Source organism: Podarcis bocagei (genome assembly GCF_964188305.1).
Source record: "Podarcis bocagei genome assembly, chromosome: 6".
In the NCBI taxonomy this organism is placed as follows: domain Eukaryota; kingdom Metazoa; phylum Chordata; class Lepidosauria; order Squamata; family Lacertidae; genus Podarcis; species Podarcis bocagei.
This window is the reverse complement of record NC_138130.1, coordinates 52380894-52404410: the sequence shown is the minus strand read 5'-3', so window position 1 is coordinate 52404410 and position 23517 is coordinate 52380894. Positions and strand designations below refer to the sequence as shown.

The window sequence follows — 23517 nt, the reverse complement described above, 5'->3', positions numbered from 1 at the left end:
TTTAGGCCTGTTACCACTTGATTTTATTGGCTTATGTCTGTAGCGATGTGTTTTGTATTGTAATTGCATTTTGATTGTGCATACATGCATATTCTGTTTTAATAATTTTCTTGTGTGCCGCCCCTAAGAACTTTGGTAGTGGAGCAGCACAGAAATACTGTAACAAATAAATAAACAAACAGCCCAAACTCATGTTGGGAATGGTTTAAAGGCTGCCTCTGTTAGTTGGCCATCCCCAAGCATCTGTAACTGATTGCTAATGGACACAACATGCAGGATGTGACAGGCCATTGCTTTAGTCTCTGAAAGCCAATAATGTGTTCTTATAATGCACCACTAGGTTATCCAGCCCTTTATGCAACTCTAATCAGCCCCATAAACCCCAAATAGTCAACTTCCAATGATGGCGAAATTAGAGGGGAAAGAAACAGGCACACACTGCTCATCCTCATCACTTTAAAAATAGCAGCACCATTTTTATTATAACTACATCGCCCATTTCCTTTAATTTACAGTATGTTTTTCCTCCCCAAGATGATTTGGTTTGAGCAATGCTAAAAGCCTTTGAAACTGATGTCATTTTACCTGCTGATAATATGATAAGATGTTAATCATCATAATCTTTGGAAGTCTTTTTGTGTGTGTTTCTAATGTGTGCAGCTAGCATAATACATTTAGCTTGATGCTCCAAAATTGCTATGTAATTTGCCATAATTGGAAGACTGCTTGAAAGAGTGGCAGAATTTAGAATAGTGGGAGAGTCATAAATTTGGGCTAAAGATGTGTCTATTGTTACTTGCATTGTCTGGAAGAGAGATCCTGAAAAGGGCCCTATTGGAACAATCCACTTTGATATCAGTGGAGAGAAGACATTTAGTCTGGCCTCCAGTGGAGTCCAGTCCTTTTCTCTTGTCCTAGATACAAGTAAGAAGGCAGCCTTTCATATTGTTTGTTTATTTTCCACCTTCACATTTCCGTTTTCCTTCAGCCTGCTCACAGCAGCATTCAAGGCACTTCTTAAATGCTTTTCAGACATCTTCCCTCCCACAATTACAATGGTGTGCACAGGGGAGCGGGACCCTGCTCCCTCTGTCACACCCCTGTCTCCACCTTCCAGCTGTTGGAGATGGTAGCACCAAAGCAAAGAGCCTGCCGTACGCTTGTGGGTTCCTCATGTTGTTAAAAACCCCCCATGGTCAGGATTCTAAATCACTGGAGCCCACATGCATAGAAGGCAGTGATGGGGGTATGATAGAAGGGTGGGGACAGCAATTTTAGCCCTTCCCCAAAAGACAATTGTAGTTGCATGAGTGAGACTGCCTGAGTGAGGCGACACAGAACTGTGGCCAGTCATGAACCCCTTGTACATTGAGCGTATCTATATTTGGTCCTTTGGTAGAGGATGTTGGGACCAGAATACAAGGCAATAGCTCACATTCCCTAAAGTTAATATTTGAATTAGACCTGCATAAGCAGGAGATCTTACATGTCTATGGTATGGTGGTGGAATTCATCCTTCGATTGCTTGTGTCTGAAACAAAAGTTCTTATGAATTGGAAATTTGGGGAAACTTTGGCAATTTGAATCCATAATGTTGTATTTTTCAATAATGTTAATTTTAACTTTGAAATTCCTCAAGTATCATCAAGGGATACTTTTTAAAACCCAATGACAGAATTCAGAGGTAGCCACTGTGATTACCTTCAGATGTTGTTGGACTCCCGTTAGCTCCACCTAGCATGGCCAGTGGTTGGGGTGATGGGAGTTGTTGTCCAGAACATTTGGAGAGCACCAGGATGGGGAAGGCAACCTTATATAAGAATGCTGTTCTGCACTTGACAGTAAAACCTTGATGGAGTGTGGTAATGGATGGATTCTGATTCAGCAGGTGTAGATAAAATAGCAGAAATTTATGAGTGATATTGCAGATGTCAAAGAAATAGATCCATTCATCCATTGCTCTGTGGGATTACAGGAACAGCACTGCCTAGTTGAGAGAACATTACATTACTGCTTTTGTTCCATGGAATGTTTCCATCAAATATTAACATTTTGCTGCAAGAGCAGAATTAATGCAATGATACTTCAGTACTGACAAACTCCTTTTCTAGTGTTTTTGTTATCCTAAGCAATCCTGTCTCACAATCATGAGATGATTTACAATTGGCCAGCTTTGCCGAAAGCAGAACTTCACTTTAAGTGGTTCTATGCAGACAAAGAGAAGAAGCTTTGTTTCTTAAAGTATGAGTGACAAGATTTGATTTCTCTACCACCCCTTTTGGAAAATATAGTTAATGGTTACATTTTTAAATGTTGAACAGGGTAGTAGTCAACCGGTGACTGGCTCCACCTCCTTGCTGAATGTTTGCTGGCACACAGATTTGCCTTTATTTGCATAATGTGTGAAATGCCCTTTCGAATTCAGTGTATTTATTTATTTATGACCAAACACAGTTAAGTTTGCTACCAAGTAGATTGCAAAGTGCTGAGGCTCTCCACCCTATCACACTCCAAGGGAACTACATTGTGCCACAGTGATGGGAAACCTGTGGCCTTCCAGATGTTGTTGGACTTCCATCACCCCTTGTCACCATGGCTAATGGCCAGGAATCATGGGGAGCTGTAGAACAGTAGCTACATCTGGAGGGCCATAGGTTCTCCATCCCTATTATACCAGATCAGACTGTTTATGACAGGTGGCAACCAGCTCTCTAGCAAAGGTCTTTCAGGTTACCTGATCCTTTAAAATAAAAACCCTGGAGATGCTCTGCCACTGAGCTGTGTCCCAACTGGGTATCCTGAAGAGGCAAGCAAATCCTCCAGCCCAATCTGGGCCTTTGGTTCTGCTGTGTTCGCCCCAAAGCCTGCCTAGAGGATGCATAACATAAAATTCTAAGCTGAAATCATGACACAGCTTGGTTACACCTCTAATGTGCTTCAGCTGTGTGATCTTCATGCCACAGAGGTATTTCAGCTTGAATTAAGTCACCCCTTTTCTAACGAATTTTCATTATAGATCAGGTTTTCCTTGTCCTTCCACCTTGGATTTCCTCTCTTTTCAGTGGGGCTCTTCCTGTTCCACTCTGTTCCACTCTGGCAAAATGTCACCATTTCCCCTTTGAAAAACATTGGCCCACCAGTGCCCTGTGATGTCTCAGCCTCCCAAAGGTATTGTATATCTTCCCCCTGCCCCAGTTTCTTTCTTTGCAAACCTGCTGACAGGGCCCAGGTTTCCTACTTTTCCTTCTCCCATCAAACCAAATTTCCCAGCTGCTGCCTGTGAATGAATTCAAATTCACCAGAGGACAGCTCAGACTAATAAAGGGATTTTCAAGAGCACTAATGGCATTCTGATGCCCAGGGGCATTTCTACATGGGGAAGCAAATCACATCAACTAGAGCGGTGAGTTTAATATAGACTGATGAATGCAAATGAATACACTTTGTGAATGCTCTCTTTAACATGTATTAGCGGGACTTTTCAGAGTTAAGCCACTTTGTGCCTCATGCATTTAAATTCTACTAAGCAAACTCTTGTTGGATGGCAGGAGGTAGAGAGGGTGAAAATGTGCTAGCTGAACCCCAGTCAGATACATGCACACTATGTTATCTAATGTTGGGATTCCCAAACTGTGGGCCATAATATGCTAGTGGACCACAAAGGACGGACATGTGCAACATTAAGCCGCCATGTTGAAATGCATCTCTGTTTCTCACAGTAAGGTGATCCTATGGACCATTGGTCCCCTCCTCTTTATCAACATATGGGGTGTGGGTCAGATGGTCTAATGGCTTATGTACCCCTCTCACCATATGGGTTATTCAGCTATCTGGACTATATCCAACAAAGACAAATCTGAGGACCCACTGATTTTCCAGTAGACATTGGATAATTTTCTGCTATTCATGCTGTTGGGAAGGGATGGGGAGAAATTGCAAGCAACACCATTCCCGCTGCTTGTTGCTTTCTTAAAAACCAAATGTCTATACCCACATCCTGTAAATGTTTTACACTGAAGATCAGTATATCATACAATAAATAATAAATATGATTCTCCCTTGTCTAACCAGGATTGTGAGAATCACATGAGGTAGTTGTATCACATTTTTCTATTTCTTGTTAACATCACTGGGCTGTAGAGAAGGTATGACCAGTAACTGCACCAGTTACCCAACCTTTCCAATCACTTCCTTTAGGAAGGGCCATGGCTTAGTGGTACAGCACATATTTTGCATGCGAAAGGTGCCAGGTTTGATCCCCCTTCATCTCCAAGTGGGTCTGGTCTACGTCAATGGGTGAAAGCCAGGAGAACCACTGCCAGTCAAGGTAGTCTTTCAAATTCCAGCAGCACCCTATGTGAGTCCAAAATTCAGTGCCCCTCAGCTCTTGCCTTCTGTTCTGCTCAATTCACCGTGTCATAGTTGTGGCACCCTTTGGTGACCCCTACTGTGGTGCCCAGTGTGGCGAAACTAGCTGTGCTGCCCTAAATCTGCCTCTGAAGGCAGCTTTCTATATACAAATGTCAGTGAAGAGACACATGGGAAACAGCCCCCAAGAATTGGATTCCAGGTCTGGTAATCAGCCCTGAGAAAGTAACAGAAGTGCAAAGGGACCAGAGATGTCCCATCAAAAGAGAGAACTGCTCTTTACAGAGAAAATACCAGAAAGGGGTCACTGAATGTCATGGTTGTTGTACACTAAACAAAACCTCTCTAGGTACACAGAAGTATATTAATCTGTAAACTGTATTTCAAAGGGAGGAAATCCCGAATGGCATGATGAGGGCTGGCTTCCAGGATCTGTGGAAGGTTGGGGAAAACTGAGACATGGAACATAGTGGGTGTCTGTTGAAGTGTTTGTGTGGCAGGATTTAGAGTGGGGAAGTAAATTGACCTGCAAGAGTCTCTATCCGTTTACAATATCCTGGAGAGCACTATTGGGGTCTTGAGAAGATGACTTCCATTCATTTCACAAATACAGAAAAGAAAGAAAAGTGGCTTTTTAAAAAAGAAGATACAGAAACCAAAACAAATTGCAATGCATGTTCATTCAGTGTTCAGTTCTAAATCAATGAATTATCTCTTGTTTCAGGCTGGAATCCACACAGCACAATTCTAGTTTAGCTCTGGGATTTACAGTCAGTGCACTGCATATTTCTTGAACTTTTGCTGTCAGCAGAAGATTCCCACCACCAACTGCTTTTACAGTGGCCCAGATTATATTTTCTGCTGTGAAGGTTCTTGCCCAGTAACTAGTCTTTCTAGTGCAGAGCATTCCAAACTGTGTGTTGCGACACGTTAGTGTGTCAGCTGCAGTGTGTAGGTGTGTTGCACTGCCTACGCTCCTCCCAGAGCTGGAAAGGGTTAGTTTAACCCATGGGTAGGCAAACTAAGGCCCGGGGGCCAGATCCAGCCCAATCTCCTTCTAAATCCAGCTCGTGGACGGTCCGGGAACCAGCGTGTTTTTACATGAGTAGAATGTGTTCGTGTTCTTTTATTTAAAATGCATCTCTGGGTTATTTGTGGGGCCTGCCTGGTGTTTTTACATGAGTAGAATGTGTCCTTTTATTTAAAATGTATCTCTGGGTTATTTGTGGGGCATAGGAATTCGTTTATTTTCCCCCCTTCAAAATATAGTCCGGCCCCCAACAAGGTCTGAGGGACAGTGGACTGGCCCCCTGCTGAAAAAGTTTCCTGACCCCTGGTTAACCTCTGGTTTGCTAGTAAAACTGAATTGCTGTGTCGCAAAATGGTGCATGTTCAAAAAGTGCGTCACCAACTTGAAAAGTTTGGAAAGCTCTGATCTAGCTTTTCTAAAGCCACGTGGCTTATTAAGCTTTGAAATAAAATGGAGAAAATAATACAAAAGACTTTGCAGCTGTGAAATGAAGAATATAGCCTAGTTAATTCAATTACTGGGCTGGGAATCTCCATCATGCACCTAGTGCATGCAACGTATGAGACAGATGTGTCATGCTATTACCTCTATGCATGGATGACTGATTTCATACATGTGCCTCTGCACCCACCTCACATGTTACATGACAACGGGGAAGGGAATGTGTTTGATTCACCAAACAAAGAGATCCCTTCCTCTAGTAAGTATCTGAATCAACTTCATATTTCTAGGAACCACAGGTTTCCCTGGTAGCCTTTCAAAGCAGCCTCAGGAAGAAGAGTAATAACAGAGTCATGGAACTGTAGAATTGGAAGATATCACAAGGGTCATCTAGTCCAACCCCCTGCAATGCAGGAAACTTAACATGTGGTAATGATTGACAGTCTGCTTAAAAGAGGGCTTTCCACAATTACTGATATTCCCCTGGTATCTGCAGCCACTGACAGGGTTATTTTGGCAATGTCTAGAACATTCTTTTTGTGTGCAGGGTAATAGCTAGGCCCAGCCAGCTAACTGAGTGTGCTCTAGAATCTGCTTCAGAACCACCAGAAAAGTGCAGGGAGTTTGCAGCACACATTTAGGGGGTCACTGGCAGGCATACAGCCTTGGATTTATTTTTTTTGTTCTCTGATGGTAGGAAATCTGAAATCAACTGGATTAGATAAACATGGTTGTCTCTAAGAAATGGGTTCACCGTCAGGCTGTCAGCTGAGAAAGCTTGGCCGATCAGTTTTAGTGACAAATTTGGCAAGCTCATAAATCCAGGCCGAATTTGAAATGTCTGTCGGAACTTAAACCCACACAAGGGGGAAATGTTTCAGAAAAGGTTATTAGGCATGAAGCCTCAAAAATGCACAATAATAAGATATTCTGGAAACCAGATTGCTTAAGAAGTAACCCTCAATTTATGTATCTGAAGAATGTATCTGAAGAAGTGTGCATGCACATGAAAGCTCATACCAATAACTAACTTAGTTGGTCTCTACGGTGCTACTGGAAGGAATTTGTTTGTTTGTTTGTTTGTTTGTTTGTTTAATTTTGTTTCCTCAATTTATTGTTTGCCCATCATTAGGATGAATGGTGTATCTGTGTTTTTTTGTGGGGAAAGAATTTGTATACTGCCAGGACTCCTAGGGTTGCAATGTGTCTATGTGTGCTTTGTGCCAGAGCAGAGCTATTTCATACGCAGTACAATGCCCCTCCACACACAGAGACAAGGGGAAATCACGTCTGCCACTCAGTGAACACTTCTTTGGGAATTGTGGCTGAATCCAGTGCCTGGGGATTGTATCTGGATAATACATATGCATCAGGTTCATACATTATGTTTACAGGAATATGCAAAGAATTTTATAAATACACTTTAAAATGTAATATGTAAAGGAGCCCTTAGGACTCATCCATTAGAGAAAATTTGCCTAATTTCCCTCTCTGTACCATTTTATTTCTCTTCATATTTTTTGAAACTGAGATGTTAATTTATTGAGTAGCTATTGTTCAACCAAGAGGGAAATCCTCACTCCCTGAACTCCATTAGATTTCCATATCAAGTTGACACCAGGCTTACTGCATTTTAATTGCAATTGTCAAAACTTTTGTTAAAGCCATCCCTTCACATTCCTGATAACTTGGTTTTTAAAAAGAGCTTGAAGGATGTACCAAGTTGAAATCTGCAAAGAACTAGGGGAATCTATGGGTGGAATTGTCTCGTTCCACTTTGCAGAGCTTTGGCAGAGAGTGAAGTCAGTTTGCCAAAACTCCACAAGTGAACATAGAAGCCAGAGTGGCCTCCATGAGTCACTGCATTGAAGATCTCTGATGGAGAAAGGGATTGATAAAACACTCTGGACTGGGATTCAAGGGGGTCTAGTGCAGGACAGGGGCCATAGTAGATCCCTGTCTCCTACGGAGGGATGAAAGACCAACCCCCCTGCTCTTCCCTGCACCAGAGGCCTGTTTATTTCACACCCCACCTCTCAGGCTTAAGCTCCCCACAGGCCTGCCTGCACCCCACCAGTTACACTCAGTTGCAACAATCCCCACACCCCCAGGGCCTCCTCCAGCCACCACATTCTCTTCAGGCCTGACATAGCTCTTCTCCTTCTTGTTTGTGTTTGGCATGGTCGACTAGCCGGGTGGCTAGGGGTCCACCAGCCTGGAGAGTTGCAGCCACCCATGGCAGGGATGGTGGCATTGGCGATATCCCCATTGTCTTGCTCCCCCTTGCTGGTCTGGCTCCCCCCCCCCCACTCGGACCTAGCTCAAGACTCTTCCCTCTTCCCCACACCCTGCCTTCTCTGACTCCCAGGAGCGGCAGCAAAGGAGGTGGTGGAGAAGCGGGAGGGGTAAGAAAAGCAGGCAGCCTCAGTCAGCAACTCTCCCTTCCCCTTGCTTTCCCCAACCGTGAAACCAATTCCAGTTAGCATACGTCAACAAAAAGGGAACTTTTGTGACGGTCCTGGCATTTTCGGGGCAGTTGGATACTATGCAACTGAGTCAATAGAGTTGCCTTGCTACTTTATGATTCCTGATTAGTGAGGGTCACTGATGTCATTTGCATAGCAAGCATTGTCCTCACTCTGAATAGGCTTAATTTCCTCCTGCTGAACTCAGCAAATACCTAAATCTGATTGGCTACATAGGATTATTACACTTTCATGTCCAATACATGGTCCTGATTAGGTGGAGAGGAATTGAGTAAAGCAACGACAACAGAAAAGGGAAAAGAGTGAGGGAGAGGCAATTAAGCGCCAGCAAAAGGTGAAAACATGGCGGTCGATAGTAGCAATCACTGTGAAGAACACAGAATGGAGGATTTGCGGTTGCCCACCCTCTAAATCACTATTTTCAAGCCAAAGGAAAACTGAATCTGGAAAATGTTTCATTCAGCCTGAACATATTGTAAATTTCATGTGAAGAAAATGCTGCATGGAGCCTTTGGTATGGTGCCTGACCTTGCTCATGAATCTCAGCTGCTTAAAAAGGCTTGGAAAATTACATTATCCTATACCATCAGTGCTCACTCAATAAATACGGATAAAAAGGGCAGGCAAGAGAAATCCCACAGAGCTCAAGTATTGACTTCTAGCTTTGGCCCAGCAGTGTAACAACTCTCTCTAACTAATGAGCAAGCAGCTCAGAAGGACACGGTGCCCTTTTTGATTCATGTGCTGGTCTTGCGGAGAGCTTATTAATTGTCATTGTTTCCCCCCTTGTGCTTCACAATAAATATTTGTGTGTGCAGTTATGGGAGGGCTGCCTGCTGCCACGTGGGGAAAAGTAAATTAAATTTACTTTCCCCTTTATTGGAATCCTTATTTTGATTATCATGGCAACCCCCAAGTGGAAATGTAAGAAATATAGAAGAGAATAAAAAAGAAGCATGTCAATGTTGTGTAGCCAATCCACTGCTTTCAGAACAATGGTTCCACATACAGTGGTACCTCGGGTTCAGTACTTCATTCGTTCCGGAGGTCCGTACTTAACCTGAAAGTGTTCTTAACCTGAAGCACCACTTTAGCTAATGGGGCCTCCTGCTGCTGCCGCACCGCCGGAGCATGATTTCTGTTCTTATCCTGAAGCAAAGTTCTTAACCTGAAGCACTATTTCTGGGTTAGCGGAGTCTGTAACCTGAAGTGTATGTAACCTGAAGCATATGTAACCCGAGGTACCACTGTATTACGTTTCACAATAACAATTGCTTTCATCACAACATGTGAGCAATGCTTTAAATGTAACTTTTTAGTCAATAATGGTGGTAGCGAGAAGAGTCTCAAGTATTTTCAAATTTAGCACAACCCCCTACTCATAAAACTGGTGTGTGTGGGAGGGGAAAGGATCTCAGTAACAGTAACATTAACAACATGCCTTGGAGGGCAGATCTTAATAATTTTCCATATATCAGGATACAGGCTAGTTGGGGAAAACAACTGGGTATTTACCCTGCAGTAGACATTATGGTAAAGTGATGCCCCCCAAAAAATAGAACAGGGAAGCAGAAGTCTTTGCCTGCCACTTGATGGCAAACCCCAACATACCATTAAAAAAACATATTTTTTTAAAAAATACATCCTGCCTATCTTTTTTTTTTAAGGACAAAACAATAATTTGTCCCATTCATTTGAAAGCTGCAACCATGGCATTAAAAGCACTGATGTAAGATAGGTTCCATTATTATCATTATCATAATTATAGCAAATATGAGGCACAACTTGTATTTGGGAATTTTTTTAAAACTGTAGACTTTGCCTTGTAAGGAAAATGTACCTCCTAAGAACCCTCTTAAGCATGCTCAATTTCCTTTTGCAATTTTTAACAGACCATGTTCTCATTTTGGAAAAGTTGCAAGCCAGGGGGAGAGTGCTTGCTGAAATGAAAGCAATGTCTTCTCACCCCAGGCGAGAGGCTATTTGCAAGTCTGCTGCAGAGGCGATTGTATCAAGAAACAAGGGCAGAAATAAGCCCAACAAGCTAAGGTCTGAGCCATCACACCTCTATTGCACATGCTCAGAGCACACATTCAGTCTTCACACAGGGATGGCACACTCAAAAGCAATCCTGGGGGGACATTTTTTCTGTCAGGCACTGCATTCCCACCAGGGAACACATGCCTCTGATGCATTGGGGACATAGACACAAAAAATTAGGTGTGCCACCCCTTCTCTCTCCCTTTCTATTTCTCTCTTTCCATTGCCCCCCTTTGCTCTCCTTGCCACCTACATGAAGTGAGGTCAAGGGCCACATGTGCCCATTTGCCCACAGGTTGCCCAGGGTTTCCATATGATGGCTCATTCCAGCCACAGTCACAATGTGTAGACTGCACCATGCCTGCAAAGAGAGCGCACAGCCCCAGGAGGAGGCTGAGGGTGGTGTGTAAACTGCTTGTGGCCCCATCTCCACTATACATTTAATGCCATATTATACCACTTTACACAGCCATGGCTTAGGCCCAGGGAATCCTGGGAACTGAAGTTTGTTGAGGCTGCTTTTAGGAGGCCCCTATTCCCCTCAGAGCTACAATCATCCGAGTGCTCTGGAATTGTAGTTCTGTGAGGGGAATAGGGGCCTCCTAACAACTCTCAGTGCCCTTAACAAACTCCACTTCCCATGATTCTCTGGGGGGAAGCTTTTGCTCTTTATAAAGTGAGATGATTTGGCTTTGAATGCATCGTGCAGATGGGGCCTGTGCCTGGTGCCAGAATGACACAATGACCAGCTCTGAACATTGTGGCCACAGTGAAAGTTAATTGTCACATGGAGGCAGCTTCCCACATGATCCTTGTTAATATGTTCTCTAGCTTTTACAGCATTGCTCCTTAAATAGCATAGTTTATAGGGGATGTTCTGTTTCTTTTAATGGGCTTTGGATTTGATCCATAATAAGAAGCACCTTTTAAAATGTTGGCCAACGTTGATTTATGGCTAACTAAAAAGCTTTTTTAGATTAAATAAAATGTTTTCACCACACAGCACTGTGTTCATTAATCTCCACAGAATGCATTTAAAGTGTGCTCCTATTTCCCCCCTTCTTTCAACAACATAGGCCGGGCAAGACTATTCATACCACACTTTGTAAATTTGATGCCAATGTTAACTTAATTTCTCCCTTTATTTGGCTTTACCAAAATCTAGAGAATGAGGTGAATGTAACGTAGGGCTTGGGTATTCAAGGTAACCAAAACAGGCCAAGAAAAGTGTTAAGGACCTGTTTAAATATAGCCAAAACTGGAGAAGGAGGAAATTATATCTGACAGTATAATCGGGGGCTGTCAGGTACCCAAGTTGGCAGCTGACAACAAATTATTTGAGATGTTGATACTAAGGAGGGGCGTTGGCATAAGCTGGGAATCACAGGTGGGCAGAGTGTTGTTGCTGGACTAGATGGGCCATTGGCCTCATCCTTCAGGCTCATCTAACATTCTTACCATTGCTCAACTAAGCAACTGATTTTTTGGGAGAAGCAATGCATTTATGTAAGTCTAGATGGCACAGCCACAGTTGAAATAATGTGCACAGTTCTTTTTTTCTGTTCTGTATTCATTTCTATACTGCCCTTCTACTTCTTCATGGCTTACTGCAGAAGTTGGAAACTACATAAGACAAATGGACAATGTAGTACTGAAAATAGACTTTCCCAAAACCAATGAGAAAAACTAGACAAGACTAAAATAACAGATGAAACCAGTAGCAACATCTTATAAAGAATTATTGGTACAGTTCTGGAAAAGCCCACCAGAATAAAAAAATGTATTCACAGCCCACCCAAAAGTGTCTGGAACGGGGTGTAGTGAACCTCTTTTTGGAAGCCACATCAAATCCTGGGTTTTGCAGCTTCCAGGTACCCACCCTCCATGACACTGATGGCAGGGAAGGAAACCTCTGAGTTGGACTGAGGTTCTCGTGTTGGTGGTAGCAGAGAGGAGGCAATTCTTGTCTCAGGCCATTTGTAATTTTAAAGAGCCAAGGCAGCATGTTAGCGTCAAATAGATAACAACTGAAGCTGGCGAAAGACTAGAATTTGTGACATTCTGCCTGTCCCACCTAAAGGGAAAAATGATGTGGCAGAGCATGATCAGGAAAGGGCAGCCAAAATGATTGAGGGTTTCTAGTACCTTCCATAAAAGGAAAGGCTGAAGCATTTGGAGCTTTTTAGTTTAGAAAAAAGATGACTAAGAAGGAACATGAAAGAGGTTGTGAAATTATTTATGGTGTGGATAAAGTAAACAGAGAGTGGCATGGCCATGGCATATTTCACACTGCTGGGTGGGGAACAGGACTAGGCTCCTGGCCTGGGCACCCCACCCTATTGCTCTTGCCCAGCATTGTTGGGGATGTGCTAAGCAGGTGGCCACAGGGAGGAGAAGCACCTGGTTTTAGGCCAGGGTGCTTGCCTGCAATCTTCAAGCCAGAGGGCAGATCTTGGAAGGGGTGGACTAGAGGCAGAAGCTCTTAAGGCTTCAGTTCATCTTGATAGGCACAAGTTGCTCACTAGGAGCTGTCCATAGTGCTACAAGCGCAAGTTTCCCTTGCTGTCTTAGTAGCCTTGCTTCCATGTCTTGTACAGCAGGGATCGTCAGACTTGAGGCCTCCAGTGTCTCACCCTGCCCCACAACCCTTAGATCCATCAAGTGAAGTCTGCTGTAAAATAAATATGCTTAGAACAAAAGAATTCTGAGTCTAGGGATCTGTTTTGAGCACTAGAACTAAGCAGAGCTCACAGTCTTTCCATGCAAAACCCCACTCCTGGTTACCCCCTCCCAACTTTCTTACTTTGGCAGTATGAATTAGGGGTGGAGGATGGTGTTACCATTGTTTAACAAATGGGACTCATAAGTCCTTGCTTATCTCCTTCCAAACACCCAGAGATCCTATTCTATCTTACACTCATCGCTGAGCTACAGACGGATCATAACACTCTCCTCCATAATATTTATATCATTGGTAGAGCAATGGAACTGATTGGCAATAGATTCAGAATGGACAGACACACTATTTCATGCAGCACATAATGTAATTACAGAATTTGCTGCCACAAGCTGTGCGGATGGGTACTAGTTAGGTGGGTTTAAAAGGATACTGGATACCAGCAATTAGTCATTGCAGTTAAATAGAACCTCTAACTTCAAATGCACTTCTGGAAACAAGATTGAACACTATCCAGTAGGGTTCTTCTTCTTTTTCATAGATACATTTTCCTAGGAGTCCATAGAAGAACAATTTCCAAGGGAAATAAAGACATAATTGTTCAGCATTGTTAATCTACTGATTGCCTCTCCTTCTCGATAGAATAAAAAGGCAATATTTATAGATTCGTGTCAAAGGAGCACATATATTTCTAATTAGGCTGAAGGACTTTCACTTAGATTATGAGCCAATCATACCTGACTAGTTCCAGTATCCTTTGGCACTCTGAATACATGGACCGTGATGACACATGACTGTTTAAGTTAACTGTTGTGAATATTTAACAACAAGTATTTTCTAAATGAAAGAGGATTTGAGAGAGGTGAAAAATGCCACAACCCCATCCTTTCTTTACCCCTTTTTGTGTGGTGTTCTTAGCTTCCATCTTTTCCTGCTCTTCAGCTTTGACAGATTTTTTTTTAAACACCTTTTTCGTAAGTCAGTCATAGGTCACAATGGCAATACACTACCTTGGCATCACACATCCAACTAGATTTGATTATTTGACAGTGCCATCCGATCACTCAGATTGGACTACATGATGGCAGCACAAAGCCACATCAAAGTTAGGTCAATGCATTGGAAGAGGAAACATTTTTACCCCACTTCTTAGCTCCCTGACAGATTGGTAAAATGGGCTTGCATTTTGCTAGCTGTAACTTTTTGTGTGTGAATTGTGCTCCTTATATTTGCTTGAGGTTTTATCATTGGGTTGCTTCAGTTCACTTCAGCATACCATTTGCCAGTTCTGCTGGCACAAATGCTAACTGTATTGGAAAAGTGCCCGTCTTCTACCAACTATACTTCAGAGAAATTGTTTCTCAGCTATTGATTATTCTAGGCTGGTGCTGTGACATAGTGACTTTGTGCTGTCTCTACCTACCATTTTGTGGAAATACGGCTAACTGAACTGAGTCCACAAGGGATCGTCCATTACCTTGACAAAACAAAACATCAATATAATATAATATTGTGTTTTGTTTTGTTTGTTTGCTCGCTCCCATGTAAATGCTTTGTAGAGTCCAGTCTTATACTTCTACACTATGACCATTCATTTCAAAAGGTCTTTAGCAGGATCAGATCTTGATGGACTGCCTCCTTATGATATCAAGCCAGGCTTCAACGTTTAAGGCCCTGTATAATGAAAAACCAAAGAAATGGCATATCTGCCATTCTCTGCTGGTAATTGTCTAGATAATATATAATTACATGTTTAATTACCCCTGTTTAAAGATCTCATTGAGGGTTAAATTATATCACTTGTGGCTGGTGCCATCCACAGGGGATTACAGTCAAATAAGATATGAAGATACAAAGTGTTTCATTAGCAGCTAATTGAATTACCTGGGTACACAATAATCCTCTCAAACTGTCATCATCATCTGTTGAAGATGGAGTCAGAGCATCATGCAACTCTCCTCTGTCCTGCAAATTGTGTACAAATGGGACTTTCAGCTTACACTTTCCTTTAGGCAAATAGAAGAAGAGAAGAGTTTGGATTTGATATCCTGCCTTTCACTCCCTTTAAGGAGTCTCAAAGCGGCTAACATTCTCCTTTCCCTTCCTCCGCCACAACAAACACTCTGTGAGGTGAGTGGGGCTGAGAGACTTCAGAGAAGTGTGACTGGCCCAAGGTCACCCAGCAGCTGCATGTGGAGGAGCGGAGACGCAAACCTGGTTCCCCAGATTACGAGACTACCGCTCTTAACCACTACACCACACTGGCTCTCCAATACTGTGCTCCAGTCCACTAAGTTTCTTGAGTGATGTGTTTGCTTTTAATTCCTTGAACGTAGGGCATCTGTCTTAACGAAATGCCAGTCTGTGTTAGTTCCTTATGTAATATGTCCTTGTGTAGATCCTAGGATCTTTTCAATTCAACCCATGCAGTTGTATTTTAGTGGAGGGACATTGGAATTGGACTGTTAGTGTTTTTCTTTCTTTCTCTCTCTCACACTCATGCTGACTCTGTGATAATGACATACAGCAATGGTAAGATGCAGGCCTATTATTCTGGCCATGTTAAAATTTCTAATGTCATTGCAGAGAAGCAATAAATTCCCGGTTGAGCAGCTCTGAATTAGCATTTAAAAAGCTAAACATTTTTCACCATGTCAATAGTTTTGGGATGGGGATCATTATACCTCTATTGGGCTGTAGACTGTTTTAAAATGTAATATTATACATTGATTTCATGACTACTTTTATTTCTCATTTTTATGCTTATATTATTCACTGGTATGTGTGTGTATATATATAATCCCTGCTCTCTCATTATTACAACTGGGAAGAAATGATTAGCCAGATACTTCAAAGGGTTGAACTGAAATAACATTCTAAATCTCAGAACAGAGCAACCATCCTACTGTACATTTATCAAAATTTAATTCTGCACATGAGATAAGAATACAGCACTGCCCAAGTAAGGCCAAGCAAAAGGGGATTTAGATTGACTAACAGCAGTCGTCTCCTTGATCAAAGTGTAATTTGCAGTTTAATAGAAGGAAGTTCTATTCTTTCCCTTTTTTAGTAGATATATCGAATCATTCTACTTGATGCTAATGGATAATATGAATACGCTCTGGTCACCAACTCCTTTAGGGAAATTGCTTGGTCACATTAAAAGCTTTGAGCAAAGTCCACCTGGTACATTTACTGAATCTTCTTGCCCAGGTCCTAGGGAGTAGATCAAGTTTCTAGGGCCATTGTCACATTGGACCTTAGCAGTCTTTGCAGCCCTCTGGGTAACATGGATGCTGCATCACTAAATGTGCAATCCTGCACATGCCTACTCAGAAATAAGCCTGCTGTGTTTGGTGGGACTTACTCATGCATAAGTGTATGTAGGATTGCAGCCATAGGTTACAAACGTTTTGAAAGCATGGAGCCCACAGAAATAAATGAATGCTAAATCCAATTTCACCATTTCCTTGACTGGAGCATTTCCTTGAAGATTTCTATGTGGTTCCTAAATGTCCTAGTGATTAATATCATGAGAGAAGTAAGCCGTTCGCTTTAGCAATGTAAGGAATACATTCCTTTTCCTATTATGTTTCCAAAGAGCTCATGCAAATACTGCACGTGTTTTCCTCTACTGGGAGATGTGACTATTTATCTATGAGGTTGAAAAGGTCTCTTAAAAAGAATTACAGGCTCAGACCCTACAATCTCCTGTTGATTTCAGTGGGAGAGCTGCTCAGTCAAATTAAAAGCGTAAAGTCTTGAGCACTTCTTGCATATGTCCTAGTCAACAGATCAAGTTCTCAAGTTTCTCTCATTGAAATCAATGGGACATAAGACAAGTGCTTGACTGGCTAGATCACACCCCAAATTCACCTGTAGAGGCTTGTTTATAGATGGAGGAGAGGGATTGTATGTGCAGCAGCCTATGAAAATTGGCACTGGAACTTTGGTGAAGAGCATGAGGAAGACAAAAATATCATGGCTGAAGCACAGGTCTAAGGTATCAGTGACAATGTATGATGAATCTCATGCATTTTACATCTGTCTAGCCAAAGGAGCTCCACCTTGTATTCACGTTCAGTGCCATGTCGGACAATGTATGGAACAAAAGATGGCAAATAATCTTTATTGCTCAAAGGACTGTATTGTCTTACACAATTTTTTGAACCAATCCAGACCAGTTACTGTAATTCTATCCTTCAGTTATAGTAAGTTGAAATTTGAGTAGGACAAATGATCCAGTAGTGTAATTTCATCCCTCCAATGTTTGTTTCTCTAAAACAAACCTTTGGAAAGCTCGCTTAAACACAGGCACACATAAAAGCACAGATTATTTTGTCTTCATGACTCTAGAGAGGAATGGTGACTGCTTTTCATTTACCAATATTGCCATCATTCATTTGAGCTCCAGCTTAAAGAGTAAATCAAGAAATTAGCTGAAGGCTTGGTCATGAGTAATTACACTCACACTGCATATCTCAGGAGTTTGCTCGCCATCCATCCATCCCCTTTTTATTGATTGTGCTGTACAGAAACACATTATAAAGCAAATATATTTGGTCTGTAGCTAGACCGAATAGCTCATTTACTTCCACAGTTATATCATTTGAAATAGGGTGCTGGGGTGATGAAATGATGCCAACTGATTTGAATATGATCTACATTTTAGTTTGCTTCAGCAGCTTTAAATATGTTGTTGTTATTGCATGAATAAATAAGAGGTTTGTTTCCTAAAGAAGATACATTTTTATGGTACAGCCTTCTCAGACATGCAGAATGGTTTGTTTTCACCTGCATGATGAAACCTTTATTTCCTTGGACCTTAGGAGCAAACATAAAAATTTGTGTCAGGATATAGTTTGGCAGAATCAGATAGTTTTTATTTGCCCTTGGGGAATAGTTTTTGTGTGTCAAATTGGGCAAGCAAAACATTTGAGAAATAACTGTGGCAGTAAAATGGCTAGATTTGTCTGGAGGCTGAGTAGGGAGAAAGTTACAGTTTGGATTACAGCACAAGCTAGAATTAAGGGTTTAATGAGTAGATCAATAGGCAGTGAAGATACTAACTGAAAATTCTCTCTCTCTCTCTCTCTCTCTCTCTCTCTCTCTCTCTCACACACACACACACACACACACAAACACACGCGCACACACAGTGGAGGCTGGTCCATTAGGGTGCCCCAACCACCTTAGTTTGCCCTCAGTCAACATCCACCTGTTTGATTTCTCCTTACGGCCATTCCATGGGGTGGCACTGCCTGCCAGTTTAGTGTTGCCTTTGAAGAAGGCAGGAGGGAGGAGGATATGGACAAAAAAAGAATGTCATTGACTCTGGCTCCACCTATTGTTGGTCTCCCTGCCGCCCACACTGCCAGATCCAAAAGATAGAAACCACCATTGTCAATTCAGAATTTTAGGTGTTTAGGAAAGCTCTAAAGACCTACTTAGGTTCTGCCTGCTTTCTCTGGAGTTGTTTTGTTCTCATGCAGATGGGCTTTGCTGTAGTTGTGTAATGCATTTTAGTAGTTGTGTGTGTGTGTGTGTGTGTGTGTGTGTGTGTGTGTTGGATGTTTGTTGTTTTTATGGCTGGCTTTTATTAAATATTTTATTATATTTTATATTATTAGAAAACTACATTGAGAAGCATCCCTTTACCCTTAATGGCAGCCTAGAAGCATTTTGAGCAAATAGACTGGCACTACTTGGCACTGTACATAAGAATGGGGGGGGGGGGAGGTTCAACAAGCTGTGAAAGGTTGTATTGTCAACCCCAGAGCTGATTAAATGTGTCTCCTTGAAATGTCTACTTTAGACAGGTTTGGAGGAAAAATGAGCTTTGCTGCTGTGTTCATGCCGGTCAAGGGGCATTTTTCACAACAGCAGCATCCATCCATTAAACACATGCTGCAATTTCAGTAACATGTCCAGAGTGTTGCTTTATTGCCTTAAATGTTTGCTTGTGGAATTCCTTCCAAAAGAATACCTGGGAGTGTGCTGTGTAAATCTGAATTGTGTAACTCTTCCCACTACCATCACCATATACACATGTACATAACTATTGTCAGGGAGTACAATTGTAATCCAATCCTATGCACTTTTACATAAGAGTAAACTCAGTTGAACTCATTGGGACTACTTCTAAGTAAACATGCATAGGATATACTGCACGTATTACTTATAAGCAGAGTCACGTTAAGGATATTGGAACATATACTGAGAATGTACACCAGAAATATATAGCATATACTAGTAGAGGGTTTTGGTTGATGTGATAAATTTTGGTTAATGTGTTGTTTTTTTAAAAGAATTAAGGTGTTAAAGAAGTTGAAAATGTGCCTAAGGAGGAATACCTGAATGCCTTATCAGTTAATTTGCCATTAGATTGAATTGTGCAGGAAGATTATACAATGAAAATCGGAGATTTTCCTAAGAACACTTCTCATTTAAAAACAAAATAAATCTCACTAACTAAATAAAATGTACTCTTCTTCCGCATCTGGTTCTTCTTCTACACCTCCTGTTTCTTCTGTCTGAAATGTGTGTCAAGTTGTGGTGACCTTTATTTGTTTTTTGTTTTGGCACAGATGAGCAAAAGAAAGTTCCAGAGGACTTTGATATAGACATGGATGCACCAGAGACAGAGAAAGCTGCAGTGGCGATACAGTCTCAGTTCAGGAAATTCCAGAAGAAAAAGGACGGGTCCAAATCTTAGTCTCTGCCTCACAGTTCCCACCATCACCACTTCCTGGTCTGTCAGGAAATGAAAAAATAAATAAATCTAGATGCATGTACAGAAATTCCCACTATTTAAAAGTCCATCGGCGGGTATTGAAACAAGTATGCTTGTTGCGTGACTTCATCTGTATGTTTATCTCCAATCTCAATTCTTCTGCAACTCACCATTTCCCTTGATGTTCAAATAAAACGTTAGGATGAAGTTGCTTTAACTTGTCAGCCTTGATCTGTCTTGTTATATTAATCCAGCAAGCCCAGTGCTACAAATTAAAAGCAGCCCAGATGCCTATTTTCCTCTTCACTTAAAGCTTGGAGACATAAACACAGCACCTTATGTTATCAACTTATTTTTGCTGAGGAATGAGAGCATAAACTCTCAGTTCACCTTACCTCGTTTGGTGTATCCAGATGCCAGCCATATGTGACAATGGACAATATTTTCCCTTAATGAGGTGAATGTGCAGAATGCCATGGTGAGCTGGGTGGTGTTGAAGGGAATGTAGAGGGAGGGGGCTCTGTGTAGATCTGAGGGATATGTCACTGTCTAGAGAAGAAGATGGATACACCAAAAGTATTTAATTTATTCTCAGAGAATCCAAGGATCAATGTGTCCCTAAGAAACAACATAATATCAACACAGTTGCTCTCCAGAGGGCGCACCAATAGTTTCAGTATGCTGGTGGAACATAGTGCAGGACAACTGGAATCAATCTTGGTTCTGCTTCATCCTTTTCCCATCCCAATCTGCACTGTGACAACACACTAACCACTAGAGATTTCCTCTCAATACCCTGTTGACATCTGCAAGCCTAGATAAGCTTCCTCCCCTCATATACTTGTTACATAAGCTCTATATATCCAAGGCCATAACACTTCAAGGTTATCAGCACTGTGGACTTATACCGGTTGGAGCAGTCATACCCTCTTCCTGGGAAACATAGCTTGGGGTGACACAGAGATGCTCAAGAACTCTCAGTACCTTCACTAAACTAAAATTTGCAAGATTCTTTGGGAAAGGTCTTTGCTGTTAACTGGTATAAGTTTGGTGGTATAATAGATACACCCAAACAGATGTAGGAGCTGCATTAGACCAAGTTGGACCATCTGATTCAGTACTGTTTACATGGTCAGTGGCTCTCCAAAGTTTCAGACGGGACTCTCCCAGCTCTACCTAGAGATGCCAGGGGTTGAGCCTAGGACCTTGTGCATACAGAACATGTGCTCTACAGCTGATCCATTACCCTCCTACTGCTTTTGCCTTAGAACATTCACCAGCTTGGCAGCAATGTGGCTCCAGCCAAATGATGACCATCTATTCCACTTAATGACAAACCATTCTTCCGAGCTCCCAATAAGAAGTCAATCACACAACTTCTGGTCTAAAAAGTTATAGAAATGCAATGATGTTGTGATATTTAAAAATACGACTGCTTTAACATTTTAAAACAATGTCTGGATCTCTTTCCAAAGGCATAAATATTTATCTAAATCAGATCGATATCCTGAATATTACTTCATAATTACAAATAGATGCAAGGAAAAAATATTTCTTTATTTGATAGACACACCAGTCAAGGTGGCATGCAACAACTGGATTGCAATGTCACAACTGTCACAATGTCACAATGTTTAGACAAGATACTGCTACATTCAATATAATACAATGAAATTATTCCAATATTCTAAATGTACAACAGATCAATATAGAGAAATGGGAACTTCTAGTTTGAAAATAGAGCTATGGAGATGGTTTATTTCTAGAATTATTGACTTTGACAGTTATATTGCCATAACAGCAGTCAGAAGCCATTCAATGTGAAAAGTGGGGCATATCAAGTTAATAGAAAGCTGTCCTATAATGCTTGCCATTTACTGAATTTCTCCTGCATTTAAATGCAGACTCACAGATTACTTGGCAGATATCAAAGGTGAGCCAATAAAAAAATATTATATCAGCACAACCTTATATGCTTGATATTTAGCAGTAACCTTTCCTTTTTGGGTGGGATCATGTAAAGAAAGGCAGCAGAAAAGGGATGGTGTCATGCATTCCCAGCGTCTGTCAGTCACAAGATGGTGGTGTGGCTGCATTGACACAAGCCACTGTGTTGCATTATGTCAGGAGTCGCCAAACTTTTTCAGCAGGGGGCCGGTCCACTGTCCCTCAGACCTTATTGGGGGCCAGACTATATTTTGGGGGGAGAAATGAACAAATTCCTATGCCCCACAAATAACCCAGAGATGCATTTTAAATAAAAGGACACATTCTACTCATGTAAAAACACGCTGATTCCCAGAATGTCCTCAGGCCAGATTTAGAAAGCGATTGGGCCGGATCTGGCCCCAGGCCTTAGTTTGCCTACCCATGCCTTATGCCCTATGCATTTCTGACTGGAGATTGTAACAGCACCTCTGGCATGACAATAAAATGACTACTCTGTGTTTCTTTCTGCAAAGTGTAACCTAGAGGAGCTTCCCTCCATATAACAATAGGATGAATGCTTTGGTGCACGGTTTAGGTCACTATAATTACAGGAAGGGCCGTCTAAATATGTTTACCTAGTGATTTCAAAGGTCCTACGAATTGCACTGAGGCCAGCATTAGAGCTAAGTATTAAGTAAACAGAGACACTGGTAATCTCACTTTCTCTCTTTAAAGATAGCTATCCAGTCCATTTTCGTATACTTGAACATGCAGTGGTACACATATTTCAAACAAATATAGGTGAATTATTTTGATAGACAACACATTACTTTTCTGAAGCAAATGATAATGATTCAGCTGGGAATGCCTCTCTGAACCTCCTTCCACTACAAAGGTGAGTAGGGGAGAATGTGGGGACTTGTGACAGTGGGGATTAATATCAAATGACTTTTGAATGTGGGGAGGCAGTAATGGCTACAGCTGGTGTTGTGACTGGCAGAGGGTTCTGTCTTTTCTTTCTTTTACAACACAAAGGTGTGTGCCATTTGAAGCAGTAGCAGTAGGCCAGCAACTTTGAAAATGGAGAAACTCACCTGAGTTGGTTGTTCTGATCCAGCCCTCTTTTTCACATGTGTTGACTGAGATCCAGGGGGGCCAACTTGAATAAAACATTTTTTTTGGGGGGGGAGGAAAACCCACCCCACACAACTGATCACATTACATGGCACACACCCCATTTGAATGGCAATGCTCATCAACTTGGGGGGTGGCCCCCTCAAGTGTTTTATGGGGGGCCAAAGGGACCATAGCCCCTTGACGTTGGCTCCTATGCTGAGAATGTACACATTTTACATCACCATGTTTCTCTGAAAACTGCATGGAAGGGGGGCTTCCCATCTCCATATTCTTTGCTGGGAACTGGTACAGTACACAGCCATTCTCAGCTGTATTATGCACTGTCTACACTCAAAGTACAGAATGAAAAGAGCCACAGCATTTAGTCCCTCAGAATGGTATCTGGGCCAAACTATACCCCTCACAGAATGTGTTCAGCTGGTGGGTTGTGACACACTAGTGGGTCATGGGCTGATCCTAGGTGAGTCAAAGCAGGTGCACTACCACTATGCAAATGTATGGTGAAAGATTAAGAAATGGGTCCCAAAATGCATGTTTAGTTTGAAAATGGTTCATGGGTCTGAAAAGGTTGCAGATACCTGGCATAGCGGATGAGGCGGGCAGATATGTAAGCAACGTAAAGGCCATGGTATGCTAAGAGCGGGCCCTACCATTAGGCTAGGTGAGGCAATGGCCT

At 41.9% G+C, this 23517-nt stretch overlaps 1 protein-coding gene across 2 annotated transcripts in view; it reads left to right on the top strand.

The window, feature by feature from the left end:
* PCP4 (Purkinje cell protein 4) overlaps positions 1-19987 on the top strand; it is a 73947-nt gene extending 53960 nt beyond the window's left edge. For both annotated transcript variants that reach the window (XM_081198851.1, XM_081198852.1), the window contains one exon: positions 19630-19987. In XM_081198851.1, the coding sequence (XP_081054977.1) occupies positions 19630-19757 (128 nt within the window). In that variant the 3' untranslated portion in view covers positions 19758-19987. The remainder of the gene's footprint in view (positions 1-19629) is intronic.
* Positions 19988-23517: the final 3530 nt, after the last annotated feature.